The 15,257-nt window shown below is 33.7% G+C and overlaps 2 protein-coding genes across 3 annotated transcripts; one reads left to right on the top strand and one right to left on the bottom strand.

Moving 5' to 3' along the window:
* The first annotated feature begins 2,876 nt into the window (after positions 1–2,876).
* LOC145132186 (putative inactive receptor kinase At1g48480) lies at positions 2,877–6,255 on the top strand. The gene is made up of 2 exons (XM_079066886.1): positions 2,877–4,157; positions 5,468–6,255. The coding sequence occupies exons 1-2, from the start codon at positions 2,936–2,938 to the stop codon at positions 6,070–6,072; spliced, it is 1,827 nt and encodes a 608-aa protein (XP_078923012.1). The 5' UTR covers positions 2,877–2,935; the 3' UTR covers positions 6,073–6,255.
* Positions 6,256–6,540: 285 nt separating this feature from the next.
* LOC145132194 (translation initiation factor eIF2B subunit delta-like) lies at positions 6,541–13,226 on the bottom strand. Of its 2 annotated transcripts, none has more exons than XM_079066898.1 (7): positions 12,589–13,226; positions 10,637–10,771; positions 9,005–9,336; positions 7,394–8,138; positions 7,206–7,302; positions 7,069–7,123; positions 6,541–6,879 (listed from the first exon to the last, which is right to left on the bottom strand). In XM_079066898.1, exons 1-7 carry the CDS (start codon positions 13,097–13,099, stop codon positions 6,817–6,819), a joined length of 1,938 nt encoding a protein of 645 aa, XP_078923024.1. In that variant the 5' UTR covers positions 13,100–13,226; the 3' UTR covers positions 6,541–6,816. The 2 variants fall into 2 exon arrangements, with proteins under 2 accessions (XP_078923024.1, XP_078923025.1); XM_079066899.1 differs by lacking the exon at positions 12,589–13,226 and adding an exon at positions 10,912–12,556.
* Positions 13,227–15,257: the final 2,031 nt, after the last annotated feature.

The raw sequence follows: 15,257 nt of genomic DNA, 5'->3' as shown, positions 1-15,257 counted from the left end.
GAAATCGAAACAATATAACTAGTAACTTCATAATTTGGTAACCGACTAAATAATCCATTGTATAAGAAATTAACCATAGGGTATACGTGATTCGAAGCTAAACGAAAGTGCACTTTAATCTTGGTTTAAAAATCGTTTTCTGTTTGCTCACTTTAGTTAAAGTAAATTTTAGTTAATTGATAGTTGATAATTTAAGGTTTTCTAAACTTGCAAAAACAGATAAAAACCTCAAATTTAAAGTATTTTTATTAGTTTCAGTAGTATCAATAGTTTTTAGTTAAAATCATACTCGTTCCCCTTGTGTTTAACACATGTTCTTACCATTACTATACTATTACACGACTAAGTACACTAGATTTGAGAGGAACATAAATATTAAAACTAATGCATATAAAAATTTCACATCAAAGACTAAGATATATATGAGATTAGAAATAGTAGAGAAGAAATATAAAAGCGATGGAGGAGAAGAGGAAAGATAGTAGTGTATGCTATGAAAAAAAAGATCATATGATAGAGTGTGCGATAGAGAAGAAAGATAGATAAGAAAAGATAGAAGAATAACTCACCAGAACGTGTCTGATGTTATATGGATGTTTATGTTTTGTAGGTTCAGGTAGTAGCAGATGTGGTACCAGAAGAGAAGACATGAGCACAAGGAAGATTAGATAGTAGGTTGTTATTTATGTAATTTCCTTGTTGTTCAAATTTGTATGTAAGATTTTATTGTAAACCCGTGATTATACCTGAAAGGTTTTAATTAGAGTAGAATTCTACATTGTGTAGATAAAACTCTGATATATCCCTTAGATTAGATGTCAGAAAATCTTGTTCATTACAAGACCGACTCTTGGATCGAACTGGACCAGACCAGCTCTTGGACCGGACCGGATTGGCAGAAATCGGTGGACCTTAAATCGGACCTATTGAGGCTTATATGGTCCAGATCCGGTCCAGTCCAAAGGTCCAAATGCTCACCCTTGTGTATGTGATTTAAATGACAAAATAAAAATGGTGCTCATGCATGCATACATGGATTGTGATTGCATAAGAGTCTTGTTGAGAATGTCTAAACCAAAAGTTACCATTATTTTGACCAAAAAAACAATTGGGATGGTACCTTCCTTCATAAGGCAGTGACATAACATTATGATAACCGTAACCTTTGACCAATTGGGATGGTACCCAGGAATATTTTGTTTATTTCTCTATAAAGTCTAATTATGTCTCATTCAACTATTAAATATTTTGTTTGGGTTGTAAATTGTTTAACTCAAATATTATTATTTTTAGGATGTTACACTAAATTTACCCAAATGTAACTGTAAATGTGTGCAATCCATGAATTATATAGCAAGTAACATTGGAAAATACAAATATAGTACTTTTATTGTTTCCATTGTAGTTAAGACAATATTAAGAATTAGAATTTGATTTGGAGAAATATTGAAACCGTTTTTTGTTATCTAACATCTTTTGAAAATTTGGGTGTTATAGTCAGCGGGTCTTCATACGGAAAGAAGCAAAGCCGACATGAGGTTGTATTAACAACACTTTTTTGTAAAGTGTGGACAAAGTTCGAATTTTCTCTAAAATTGTTCTTCAAAAAAAAACCCTTTACAGGAATCCAATTGCTCCATCTCAAATCCAAAAGAAAAAAACAATTGGCCCATTAACAATAAATCTAGTTGACATGAGAAGAAGTTGTTTAAGCGATCTAGGCACACCACTCATTCAACTGAATACTAACCTTCATGAGGTGACCTTTACCAATCCCACAACCACATACCTCTTGATACCTTCACAAGTTGACTTCAATTGCTAGTTAAGGTGACAAAACTTTGGACATACTATAGGCTATAAATTTAAACCAATTATAAAGTTTGAATTTTCTATAAACTTGTTCTTAAAAAAAAAATTAACCCTTTAGGTGAATCCAATTGTTCCATATCAAATCCAAAAGAAGAAAAAAAACAATTGGCACATTAAGGGTGAAGCTAGTTGACAGGAAAAGAAGTTGTTTAAGGGATCTAGGCACCCACTCATTTAACTTGAATATTAACCTTCATGAGCTGACCGTTGCCAATTCCACAACCACATACATCTTGATACCTTCACAAGTCGACTTCAATTGCTAATTATGGTGACAAAACTTTGGGCATACTATATGCTATAAATTTAAACCGATTATAGAGATTTTTTTTACGGTAAAGTTAAAAAACTAGCTTCTATTTAGTGAAATAATAGTTGATAAAAACTAACTTACAAATTAGTTGGGAAATATAAAATAACATTCAGAAAAAGGAAAAGTATTAGAAAAATCTTAATATTTTCGGAAAAGTTTCACCTTAGTCCCAAAATTTATTTTTTGAACATAAAAGTTTCGATTGTTTCATTTTGGCTCAAATTAACAAAAGAAACTTTTTTTTAACCGGAAATGATATATTATCGTGTAAAATCAAATAATCATGACTTTTCTGTTAAAAAAAATTTGGGAGTAAAGTGAAATTTTTCCGAAAATATTAGGATTTTCTGACAATTTCCCTAAAAAAATAAAATTTTATAATTAATAAATAGTATATTTAAAAAAATTATAAGTTTATTGATATATTAATCTTAATATACTTTAAAAAAAATAGTTTATAAGCTATTTTTTAATTTAATAAACATAAGAACTTAAAATTTCAAAATATAAACTAGTCACGACCATTCAAATATTAATTATCTCAAACTTTTAGTTTTTCTTTTAAAAAAGAGAATGTAGCAATTAACAAACCTAAGAACTTAAGAGTTAAGACAGCCTTTTAGTTTTATCAAAAAATAATAATGATGATAATTAAACACAACCTGTTATATTCGTATCATAAAATGAGGAAGATTGTCTCTTCTAAATATCCACTTGTGATCAGTCTCTGTCTCTGTCCCCCTAAACATCATGAAGTCCCACGCTCCTTCCATTCTCTTTCTTCTTTTCTCGCTGTTTCTTGCCGTTAAACCAGACCTCTCCGCCGACAGATCAGCCATCCTCGCCATCCGCTCCTCCGTCGGCGGCCGTTCCATACTCTGGAACATTTCCCAACCCGCTACGCCATGCACATGGCCAGGCGTCGTCTGCGACAACCAAACAAACCGCGTCGTCGAACTCCATTTCCCCGGAATGGGTCTCTCCGGCGAACTCCCACCAAACACACTCGGCAACTTGACCCAGCTCACCACTCTATCCCTCCGTTACAACGCCCTCTCCGGTCAACTTCCCGTCGACATCTTCTCACTTACGAACCTTCGAAACCTCTACCTCCAAGACAACCTCTTTTCAGGTCCTATTCCGGATTTATTCTCATCGCTCGGGAATCTCGTTCGTGTCAGCTTCGCCGGAAATAACTTCTCCGGTCCCATTCCTTCTTCTGTTAATAATTTGACTCGTTTAGCTAAGTTCGATGTGTCAAACAACCAATTAACCGGTGAAATACCTTCAAAGTTCGTGGGTTTCCCAGAATCCGAATTTTCTGGGAATTTTCTCTGTGGGAGTCCGGTTGAAGCTTGTAACGGGTCAGATACCGGGTCGAGTTCATCTAATAAACTCTCCGGCGGCGCCATTGCGGGAATTGTCATCGGATCTTTGTTTATTCTTCTGTTAGTTTCGCTAATCTTCTTCTTTTTGTGTTGTAAGAAGAGGAATCAAAATGAGGAGTTGAAATCGAAGGATGTGGGTGAGGTGAAGCAAATGCAAATTGAGATTCCACATGAGAATGCCGACAGTTCTAGCAGCGGATTTCCGTCGTTGACGGCGGCGGTGGGTGGTGGTGGTGGAAAAGCGAAATCCGGGGAAGTTAGTAAGAAACTAGTGTTTCTGGGCGGAGCTAAAAAACAGAGGAAATTCGATTTGGATGATTTATTGCGGGCGTCGGCGGAGGTTTTGGGGAAAGGGACGTTTGCGACGGCGTACAAAGCGGCGTTGGAGGCGGATCTCACGGTGGTTGTGAAGCGATTGAGGGATGTAACAATGTCGGAGAAGGAATTGAAAGAGAAAATTGAGGGTGTTGGGAAAATGGATCATGAGAATTTGCTTCCTTTGAGAGCTTACTATTTTAATGGCGAAGAGAAGCTTCTTGTTTGTGATTACATGCCCACAGGAAGCCTTTCTGCACTCTTACATGGTAAAAATCATTTCTTTCACTTTTTTTTTCCATGCTTTTCTTCTTAAATTTTTTTCAAAATTCATTTTTTCAAACGGATCTTTATCGTACAGATCATGAATCTGGAATTTTGTTAGTCAAAATTGAAAATGTGTGTGGTTCAACTGTCAATTTCAGATCTTAGATCCATTTTTGTGTTCTCATATGTGTTATGGATTTGCTGGATTAATCATTTCTGGTGAATTGGCAAACGGGTGGAAATCATTTGCCTCTTTTGTTTAAAACTATATTTTTTATACTTTCCCAGTTTGACTTAGAAACATAAATTCATTTATTTGTTTATTAAAATATTATAGTTTTGAAATGCAAGAAGTAGCAACGTAAGTTCATTTATTTGTTTATTAAAATATTATAGTTTTGAAAAATCTACCTGATTACAATATTGTACTTCCAAAAAAAAAAAAATTATTAGGACGTATATTGAAAAATCTACTCAATTATACCAGTGAAAATTATTTTGTATTTAAAAATATTTTATGTGTAGATAAATTTTTCTAGTAAGATGAAATGAAAGTATAGACAAATAAATGAAAGTATGTTGTTATTTCTTGTATTTAACCCTAGACTGTAAACCACACGAGTCATTTGTAGGTGTAAATGGGTCGAAATTCCCATATATACTTGCATTTTGTAAAAAGGGTCATGTTCGAGTATTTTACTTTGATAAATCTATCTTTATTCAAATAAAGAGTAATTTTCACTTTTGTAGTTCGGTAGATTTTTCATAGTATATTCTCTTAATAAGATTATTAAAAAAAAGTATAATGCTATAATTGGGTTGACTTTTAAAAAGTGCAGTGCTTTAATAAGAAAAAAAAATGAAAATACAATGTTGTAACAAAAAGAAATGAAGAAAGGATTTTATAATGCACACAATAAGGGCTAATTGCAAAAAATAGCATTGCACTTATATTTATCTGTGCATTATAGAATCGTGCTTTCATTTCTTTATATTACACATTCACACCCTTGTAATTTCAATACTTTTCTTATTAAGGCAATGCATTTTGAAAATCCAAATATAGCATATACTTGTTTGGAAAATCCAATAATAGCATTATACTTCCATTTTTTCTTATTAGATATCATACTAAAAAGTTCCATCCAAAGTACAATGTTGTAATAGGAAGACATGAAAGTAGAATGCTAAAACAAAAATCAATAAAAGCAAGTTACACTTTCTTTCATATAACCCCACAAATAAACTAAAACTACATTGCTATTTCTTGCATTTAGCCCTTGTTTTTAACCTACTTTTGGTCACACAACAGGCAACCGTGGAGCCAGTCGAAAGCCATTAAATTGGGAAACACGATCCATAATCGCTTTAGGAGCCGCGCGAGGGATCACATACCTCCATTCACAAGGACCAAAAGTTTCCCACGGAAATATAAAATCATCAAACATCCTGCTAACTCCATCCTACGAGTCACGGGTCTCTGATTTTTGCCTGGCGGGACTCGTGGGTCCCGCCATGGCACCAACCCGTGTAGATGGATATCGGTCACCTGAAGTGACCGATATCCGAAAAGTTTCTCAAAAAGCAGACGTTTACAGTTTCGGAATTTTATTATTAGAATTACTCACGGGTAAATCCCCGATAAATAACGAAGAAGGGGTCGACCTTCCAAGGTGGGTCCAATCAGTAGTTAGAGAAGAGTGGACTTCCGAGGTTTTTGATCTTGAGCTTTTGAGGTATCAAAATGTTGAAGATGACATGGTTCAAATGTTACAGCTGGCAATAGAATGTACAGCTAAATACCCGGATAAGAGACCGTGTATGGATGATGTGGCTAGTAAGATTGAGGAGATTTGTCATTTGAGTGGATCACAAGAAGCGCACACACAAGAAAGTGATGTCGTGAGCAATTCGTGACGGTTAGGGGTATTTTCGTCATTTTGAAAATTGTTGTTTGGTGTTTGCTTATTCATATTGGTTTTTTGTATTCTTTTCTGGTTGATATTTACTAGAGCAATATTCTTTTCCTTGTATGATGTAATTTTGTGGGTAAATTGTATTATCAAAATGGAATATCCCAATAAAATGTTTAATTAATCAGATTTTGTTTTTTTTATTAACCAAGTTCTTAGTTGCATATATACAAATATAAATATATAATAGTAATCAAATAGACTTATTGAAATCAAACTTACGTTTGATCAATTCATTATTTGAAGTTTTTAAAACAATCAACCAAAAATCCTTGTATTTGTAAAACCGAAAAATCAAGCCATGAAACTTTATGTAACAGTTAAAAAAATAACTTAAGTAGACAGAATTAGTAAAAGTTCCATTTTGTACTAAAAAGTCTCGATTTAAAAAGTGTTTAATCCAAACAGACAATAATCCGCGAAAAAAATGTAGTACTTGTAATTTCTATCACTGGCCTAAATCCACAACAGGTGTCAAAACCACAACAAGAGTCAAAAAGTCACAACATACTCAACAGTCAACACCAAAGCTCTGAGAGGCAGAAGTTCGCACTCTTCACGAGTCCGGTTGTCTTTAAAACCAACCTAAAAAAAAAAACTAAACCATTTGCCGCCAAAAAAAAAGAAAGAAAAAAAAAAGTCTGAATAATTCTCATTCTTCAATCACATACAAACACGGATGATAAATTTATATCCATATTTGTTCTTTGCGGAATTCACGCACAATCACAGGAACACTCGTTGGAGGTATCTGAAAAAATAAAAAATAAAAAATAAAACATTAAAAAGCAGACACGTTTGGCATTGCTATAGTAATATAGTAAGATAGATTTTTCAAATACAATATTGTAAAAGAAAGAAATTGAAGTAAGATTGTTATGATAAAAAAAACAATGGAAGTGCGTTGCTATTTCTTGCATTTAACCTTAAAAAAACTCACCATGCCATAATCTGTAATAATCATCGAGACATAATCCGAAGGCGTTGCATCATACCTTCAACAAAACATATAAAAAAAACGTCAACAACTTGACATAATGAATGAAAATTGAAATTTAGCAATAGAATAAAACTTACGTTAAATTAAGAATTTGGAGGTTTTCATCATTTGCAATATCCTTCAAATCATTTATCTCCTCACGACCATGAACTTTAGCTATAGCATCCGGATCCCCTACAATTTTAAGTAAAAAAACAAAACAAAAATTAAATAATAATAAATGTATAGATACAACAAAGCAACAAAAGTACATTGAACACCATACCAAGTTCATTACAACAAATCGAATCAAGTTGCACTCTTTCATGAAACTTATACGCTTCACAACACACAATAACCGGGACCCCACACGCATTAGCCACCATAGCAACACACGCGGTCCCCACCCTCGAATAAACAGTTCCATTAGCCAAAACCGAAGAAGCCCCAAGAAAAACCCTAGTAACTTCTTGCATGATATAAGAAATCCCATTTATATAAACATAAGTACAACTTATACCCTTCCCAATAAGTCTCCTAACCAATAACCTCCCTTCAAGTTTCGGGCGCGAATCCGCTACAACAACCCTAAATTTCTTCCCGAGTTCGTGGGCCCGCAAAAACACCATCTCAACCGCGGAAGACGATCCGTATGTTAAAAGGACGTCTCCGTCCCTAACTTTGGTGACCGCATGGCGTACGATGACTTTGTCTGCTAAGAGGATTTTTTCGTTGATGAAATGGTTGATTTCGGATAAGAGATTTTGTTTTGCTTCGGATTCTGAGAGGGTTAATGGGAGATTTGCAATTCGGGTTTTGACAAATTTGATTGCGTTTCCCATTGAGATGGAAAGGGGGCGGCAGTTGATGAGGAAGGAGATGTAGCTGTTGATTTTGGTGGTTAGGTCACGGTTTAGGGCTTTTTCCGGTGGTGGTGAGTATTCCATTATGGCTTCTTGGAAGGCTTGGAGCATTGCAATGCAACGCGCATTTCCGCCGGATATGTCGCCGGCTAAGTAACGTAATCCGACCTGGGATTAAAAAGAAAAGTTGTTAGTCTGTTTGGTGTGATGGAATGGAATCACAAAGGAATGGAATGGAATGAGCAAGGGAATGGAATGGGTCGGTACGTTCCATTATATCATGTTTGATTGGCTTGAAGGAATGGAGGAAGCCATTCAAACATGATGTTTGTTATGTAGAATAAGGAAAGTATATGGAATTAAATTCATAAAGAAAGAAAAAGATATTAGTTTGTAAAAATGAACTTTAATCACATAAGGATATATTGCCAAGTAAATTACATATCTCCATGTCATTTGAAATATATATATAATTATATTCATTCAAATAAGGGTTTTATGCAGAAAAGTCCTGTTATTTTGGGAATTTTTTTGAACAGAAAGTCCCGATTATTTAATATTGTGCCCAAATTAACAAAAAAGTCATTTTTATTTTAACAGGAAATGATAGATTATCGTGTAAAATTAAATAATCGGTACTTTTTTGTTCAAAAAATAAATTATGACTTTATCAAAAAATTCCCCAAAATAATGGGACTTTACTGTATAAAACCATTCAAATAATCAAAAAAAAATATTTGTCACCGATATACCCGTCCCCCATGGAACTGAAACTTTTATATTTTTTTGAAAAAAAATTGTTATTGAAGATTATATAAACAAGATTTCATTCCGCCATAATGCTCAATTCCATTCCACCTTCAACTATTGCACACAAAACATATAACCTAAACCCTGAGCCAAAAAAAAGCTACACTATTGGAGCTTATAGATCACAATTCAACAATTGAATACAAAACCAACCAAAACAAAATATGAATAATTAAAAAACACATGTTTGAATTACAAAAGTAAGTAATTTCTAAAAAAATTACCTTGTAGACTGCGGGATGAACGGAATTAAGACGGAAGAATTTTTTTTCAAGATCGGGAAGCTTTGTTCCATGTTCATATTGAGGTAAATGTCTAAAAAGCTCAACTCGGTTCCTAACCTCGGTTTGTTTAACCACTGCACGTTTATTAGCTTTTTCCACACGACTCATATCATCAAACTGCATTCGAGGATGTGGGATCTCTTTCTTTCTATCCTTATCTATTGCCCTATCACCACCTCTTTTCTCATGAGTCGCAATCGAGGCGTTGTCTTTCTTTTGAATAGAAGCCTTTGAGGGTTTGACCGATTTTGTTGACCCTGAATTTCCTTCGGCTGGATAAAGATGATGAAATAATGAGAAAAACATGATGAGGATCTTTATAAGATGTATAATGGAGTTAACGTGAGGTGTGTGATGTTTCTTTTTGACTTAATGGACTTAATGCGGTTGAAGAAGAAGAAGAAGAACTTAGGTGTTGTTTGTTTTAGACTTATGGGATTTAATGGATATATGATTTGATGCGTATAGATGTATATAAGGTTGTTTCTTTTTTACTTAATGGAAACTAAAGGACTTATTGTGTAAGTTTCTATTACAATTTACAAGATTGCCCTTCTTTATTTTTATTTTTAACTTCTAATGCAACCTCACAAGAAACCCCAAGATGTACCTGAACCCCGTTTTTCTCTATGCTTTAAATTTTATTTTTCAAAAACATGGAATCTTATTACTTGTTTAGTTTAGAATTTGGAACAAAGGAGGAAAATTTAACATTTGTATTTGAAAATGGGTCGATTTGGGTTACATTTTATCGCTAATGGGTCAAACAAGTGTAATTGAAGAGATTATGTAAAAAAGAAACGAGTCAAACGGGTAAAAATTCAACTGCCATCCTTAGGGGCAATTTGAGAAAAAAAAATACCATTTCATATGACAATATTATAGGGGCATTCAGCTTGCATAATGTTTTGAAGTAATTGAAAAATCTATCATGTGTTTGATTGGCAAGAATTGGAATGGAATTCAGTTACATTTCTGTTTGGTTTATAAATATATCAAAAGATTTGAAATGTAGATAATGACAAATGACAAAATTGCCCTTTACTGATTTCTGGTTCACAAACTTTTTTTAATACTTGTAAAGATAATTAAATTACACACTAATTTCTTTTTACAAAACTTTTTAAAAACCATTTTTAGGTAAAAAAAAAAAACAAATTATATATATTAGTAAAAAAAATTATTCACAAGGCAACAAATTACGAAACTGGTATTAAACAATAGATTGGAAAATTTAATAGTAAAAAGAGAAACCAACATACGACAATGTAAATAATAGGATCTAGAAAGGGTAAGTCGGTCATTTATACAAATGAGGGAGGATTCAAATTTATTATTGCAGCATGAAGAATCATATTCATCTTTCGATTATTTTGACTCAATATGATTATTTTTTATCTACATGATTATTTTGAATCAAAATAATCGTAAAAGGAGAATTATTATCCATTTTATTCCAACCACTCTAAACTGATAAATGCAAGGTAAAATTTGCAATAAAAGTGATAAAGTACTAAAAGATTTTTAAAAATAATAATAATATAACATGTAAAAAAAAAAAAAAAAACTCACCTTTTGCAGCAGCTTTTGCGGCTCGTTGAGCCTCCTGAAGAGCACGTCTTTCAGCCTTTGACATTTTCTCTTTCAGTGGCTTTGAATTTGTTCCATGTCCATCATGAGACTCATTAGATTGATCTCCATCTTTTTCTGAGAATATAAATAACCATCTGTTAACTCACATCTTCATTTTTCCAATTATAGCATCATACTTTTAAAAAAAACATCTTATTACCTTTTAAACATTTTTAACAAAAAAAAACATAAAAAAGAATCTTCATAGTTCATACCAGTTACATCATTTATGATTTTTTCCGATGAAGTTTCCGGCTTTATCAAAGCCAAGTCAAATCCACCATTAGATGGAGAAGAAACAAAATTTCCAATTTTACCCCCAAGCAAATTACTCATTCCCTGAACACCACTAAACTTACAATCCAAAGGATGGCTGCTGCCACAGGGCAGCGGTGTAGGGAGGATCATCACCGGAGATCGGAGATTTTCCGGTGGGAGTTCAGATAACAGGGGAGAAGATGAAGGGGTATTTTGGTCCGAAGGGAGAAAGAATCCAACATGCCTAACTTTTGGAACAAATGCCGCCCCACGTGGGCGGCGTGAATCCATTGCAGATTTGAGAGTTAGGGTTTAGAGGAAGCTCAAAAGGACATAAAGATTTGGGGGTGTTTGGTTGAATTGAAAATGAAAGAAATCATAATCGTAAAAATAAAGGATCATACATGGATTTAATGCACAGAATCTAATATTTTTTATTATTGTAATATTGGACTATGGAAAACCGAAAATTTAGACATTTTTATGGGTATTGATGTAGAAGGAAAATCATAATTGCAACAAATATTTATTACATGTTCTAGGAAAAATGTAACCGTTCACATAAAGTAGATTGTTAAGTTTAGCAATAAAGAAAAGGATGTTGACAGTTGACTTATGGCATTAGTCAAACATAAAAGCGGACAAAAAAAATAATCAATGGGTTAATCATTAATTAGAATGATAGTGAAGTATGCAGGACAAAACAAGACAGAACAGATAAAGATGTACTGTGTTTGGCGTGCATAGGACTGAGACTGATGTCAATGGAACAAAAGTTGCAATTTGCATTGATGAGGATGAATCACAGTCCAATCTGTCATGTCATGTCATGTCATGTCATGCCATGCAGCCTAATTGAAGAATTACTAGATAGATATATAGAGTTATAAGCTACAAATATAAAAATTACTTGATGAATAAAGCCCACTTGATTTCCTAGCGAACTTTAAACGAAAATAGAAATATACTATTGTAAGTATAAAGATTCATGAAGGTTAACTAAAGGAAGCCTAAGTACTAGCCACTTTGGATTAAAGAAAGGCAATCTTTTATGAATTGAGGCCTAGTTGCCACAAAGGATTTATATTTTTAATGCTTGTATACTTCGTCCCAACTTCCACTTGATTAAACAGCAAAAAAAAATAAGAAAAGATAACCAAATTTGAAACTTGTGAATTAGGAACATCGGAATATCTTCAAAATGGAATTTTCTTTAAAAAGGCAACATCTTTTGGTCACACGTATACATGTTGATGAAAAATAAATACTAAAGATACAATCTTAACCTACTTCTGCTTATAATCGGTTTAATACTAGTTGAAAACACAATGGATTATCACATGGTAGAATAAAATTAATTATTTTATAGTTATTTGATCTATCACTTGCTTAAATAATTAGAATTTTCCAAACAAAAAGCACTATTATAGTGATTACTACATCTTCATGCAGCAAAACCACATCAAAAACACATCCTAAACCTTTCTGGTAATCAATTCCTTCAATTATTGCCCTATCTATGAAAAGATAACTCATTCTCAATTGTAAGTATCAATGTACAATGTAAGAATCTACATAACCAGTGCAGAAATAGCAGCCAATAAACGGTGGAGAAAAGCTCAAAGATTGCATACCAGTCACATTAGGTTGCAAGTTGCTAACAACCGAAACGGTGGTCAAGCTCTTTGGTTTAACTTCCGGCGGCAACTCAAAACCGCCGGCAGGCAAAGAAGACGCGAACTTCCCAGACCCACCAACTCCACGACTCCGACGTGGCCCCGGCGACCGTGCATTTTTATCCTCGAAAAAATCTGCGACCGATGGAGACGCAAACTCCGAGGGGTTGTAACTGCCAACAGGGATAATGGACTCACCGGAGAATCGGTGAAGCGGCGATACTAAACGATTCGGAGGGAACCCCGCTGGAATGGTACGGGAGGAGAGGTCAGAGAGATGACGGGGAGGTGGGATCATAACCGGGGAGATTGAGTTACCGGAGGGAGAAATGTCCGATAACGGTGGGGATGAAGGGGAATCGGAGGATTGAGGTAAGGGGCCTGATTGGGCGCGGTCAGGTGGAGCGAAAAATCCGACTTGACGGACTTTGGGGTCGATGACGGTGCGAGGGGCACGGCGGGGATCCATTGATTGACAGAATGGAGGTGGGTCTAGGGTTTAGTGTGGGGATGAAGGAGGACGAAGAGAAGGGAGTGATAGAGTGGACATTTGTACGGTGTGTTTGGCTAGTGATCAGTGATGGAAGAAATTTTGGACACTATCATAAACCTTGAAAAGAAGAGGATAAACAAAAATAATTGGCTAAAAAATAAAGTTTCTTACTTTTTATTTTTGGGCATTTAACTTTGAATGTCCAAAATGATAAAACAATTTAAGCTCATTCCTTGACAGGAATTTATTTCTCAAGTAAATCTAAAAAAACGAAAGTTAAAACTCCCACTTTTGTCATTGTCATCATAGTTTACATTGAAAGGCAACTCTTTGTTATCATCAACCGATCAATCCGTTATTCTAACATTTCAATTACTTTCGGTTACTGTAAATGTCTGTTTCAAACTAGATTACGGTATCTTACATATTAAAAAAGACTACCAAGAAAGATAAATCTTTCTTTGTATATAGCAGTTTTAATCATCGCCTTAGTTATATAAGACTCCAAACTAGATAATTCACTAGTGGCTGATAATTTATTTTTGTCATTGTAATTCAGGATGGATGTATGTATATAGTAGGTGTTGTCAACCATTGTTAAACACTCAATATAATGTTTAAAGAGTTTTTTTGTCTAATGTAATCTTTTATTGCAATAATTTTGGGAAGAGTATTCAAGTTCAATTATGATAGTTTATATGATATCAATGTTTGTGTTAAGTCAATATCATTAGATTTCAAAGTTGACATGTCATCAATGTTTCACATATTTAACGGCCAAGTAACGAGATTTTTCCTTTATTAGTTTTATATTTTATTATCATTTAGTTGTTTAACACGTTCAAGATTAACTCGAGACAAGTTTAGTAGAATTGATATATATTGTGAATTCGGGAGGTGCACAGTACACATTCAGATGTGTTTCTTTAATTTGAATAACATAGGGGTCATCATCTTTGGTGGGGTTCCACTCACATGAGTTGTTTTAATTTGAATAACACGGGGTCAGCTTTGGTGGGGGTTCCAAGGGGTATTTGTGTGGCAGTGTGCAACGGGTAGGTTCTTTATTTTAACCGAAATAGTATCCATAGTGTAACAGATATATGCGATTATGACTTTTTTTTGCCAAAATTAATCAAGGTGTTTGATCCTAATAGACGTGAATTTTCTTGCCAACTTCAACCAAATTAATTATCTAATGCGTATACATATATGATTCTTAGTTTTTGCAGTTGATTACCATTATCCTTCACAATCTTCGGAGAATTATTTATCTCACAAAACATAAAAACAAAATCATGTATTATGTGATTGTATCTTCGATTTTGCCTAAAATAGATGTACAATTTTTTGAATTATCCTAAATCTATTTTTGTGTAACCCGATCAAAATTACTTCTTTAGGAAAATGTGATTACAAAATCCTAGAAAACTCTTAGTATTGTTTTGATATTTATTACACATGTTTTCTGATGAGAAATCTCCAGAAAAATCTCAATATTTTATCCTAATTTACGAATAAGACCTAAATTGAAATTTGTTTACGAAAACGTATGAATTACTGGGAAAATGACGATTTGACCCCTTCTTTCCCAGTTTACTGGTTTCATTGTTGACATGATTCCATTAAAGTCTCATTGTTTTACCCTAATTTATGAATAAGTATCAAACTAAAATTAAGTGATGATTTGTCCTTTTTTTTCTCAGTAACATACATTTTACCGGTTTCATTGCTGACCTTGACGCCTAGTCATTAAATGAACTGATAAGATGGATACAATGGATTATATAATGCTAAGTTTACTGTAAAAATGGATATTTTATGACTATGACTATGTGTCCAGTTTAGCAGTGAAACCCATTAAATGTGTGTTTCCGAAGAAAAAAAAAGGCAGGAAATGAGCTGGTGAGATGGATATGTTGGGTTACATAAGATTAGATAGACAATTTGAAATTTCTTATAAACTTCAAAAATGACGAAGTTGTTGCTAGTTTATGTCATTATTGCAGTCTTCGTTTAATACATTTTATATTCAAAAAATATATATATACAATACGGTAAGGTATCAAGTTTTGTGGTAAACATAGCATTATATAACTCAACATATCCATCTCGTTAGCTCATGTAATGGCTA

This window comes from Lactuca virosa, chromosome 8 (assembly GCF_052849685.1).
Source record: "Lactuca virosa cultivar CGN04683 chromosome 8, Lactuca_virosa_CGN04683_v6, whole genome shotgun sequence".
NCBI lineage: Eukaryota > Viridiplantae > Streptophyta > Magnoliopsida > Asterales > Asteraceae > Lactuca > Lactuca virosa.
Note: the sequence above shows the minus strand (reverse complement) of the source record. Positions and strands in the feature narration are given on the sequence as shown.

What these genes read in the sequence shown, in the direction of transcription:
- LOC145132186 (XM_079066886.1), top strand. Translation starts at nt 2,936, where the DNA reads ATGAAGTCCCACGCTCCTTCCATTCTCTTTCTTCTTTTCTCGCTGTTT. An exon ending in CCTTTCTGCACTCTTACATG is followed by an intron (nt 4,158 to 5,467) that starts GTAAAAATCATT and finishes GTCACACAACAG; the next exon opens with GCAACCGTGGAGCCAGTCGA.
- LOC145132194 (XM_079066898.1), bottom strand. Translation starts at nt 13,099, where the DNA reads ATGGATCCCCGCCGTGCCCCTCGCACCGTCATCGACCCCAAAGTCCGT. An exon ending in TTCATCCCGCAGTCTACAAG is followed by an intron (nt 8,139 to 9,004) that starts GTAATTTTTTTA and finishes TTTTAATCCCAG; the next exon opens with GTCGGATTACGTTACTTAGC. An exon ending in TTATTACAGATTATGGCATG is followed by an intron (nt 6,880 to 7,068) that starts GTGAGTTTTTTT and finishes TTATTTTTTCAG; the next exon opens with ATACCTCCAACGAGTGTTCC.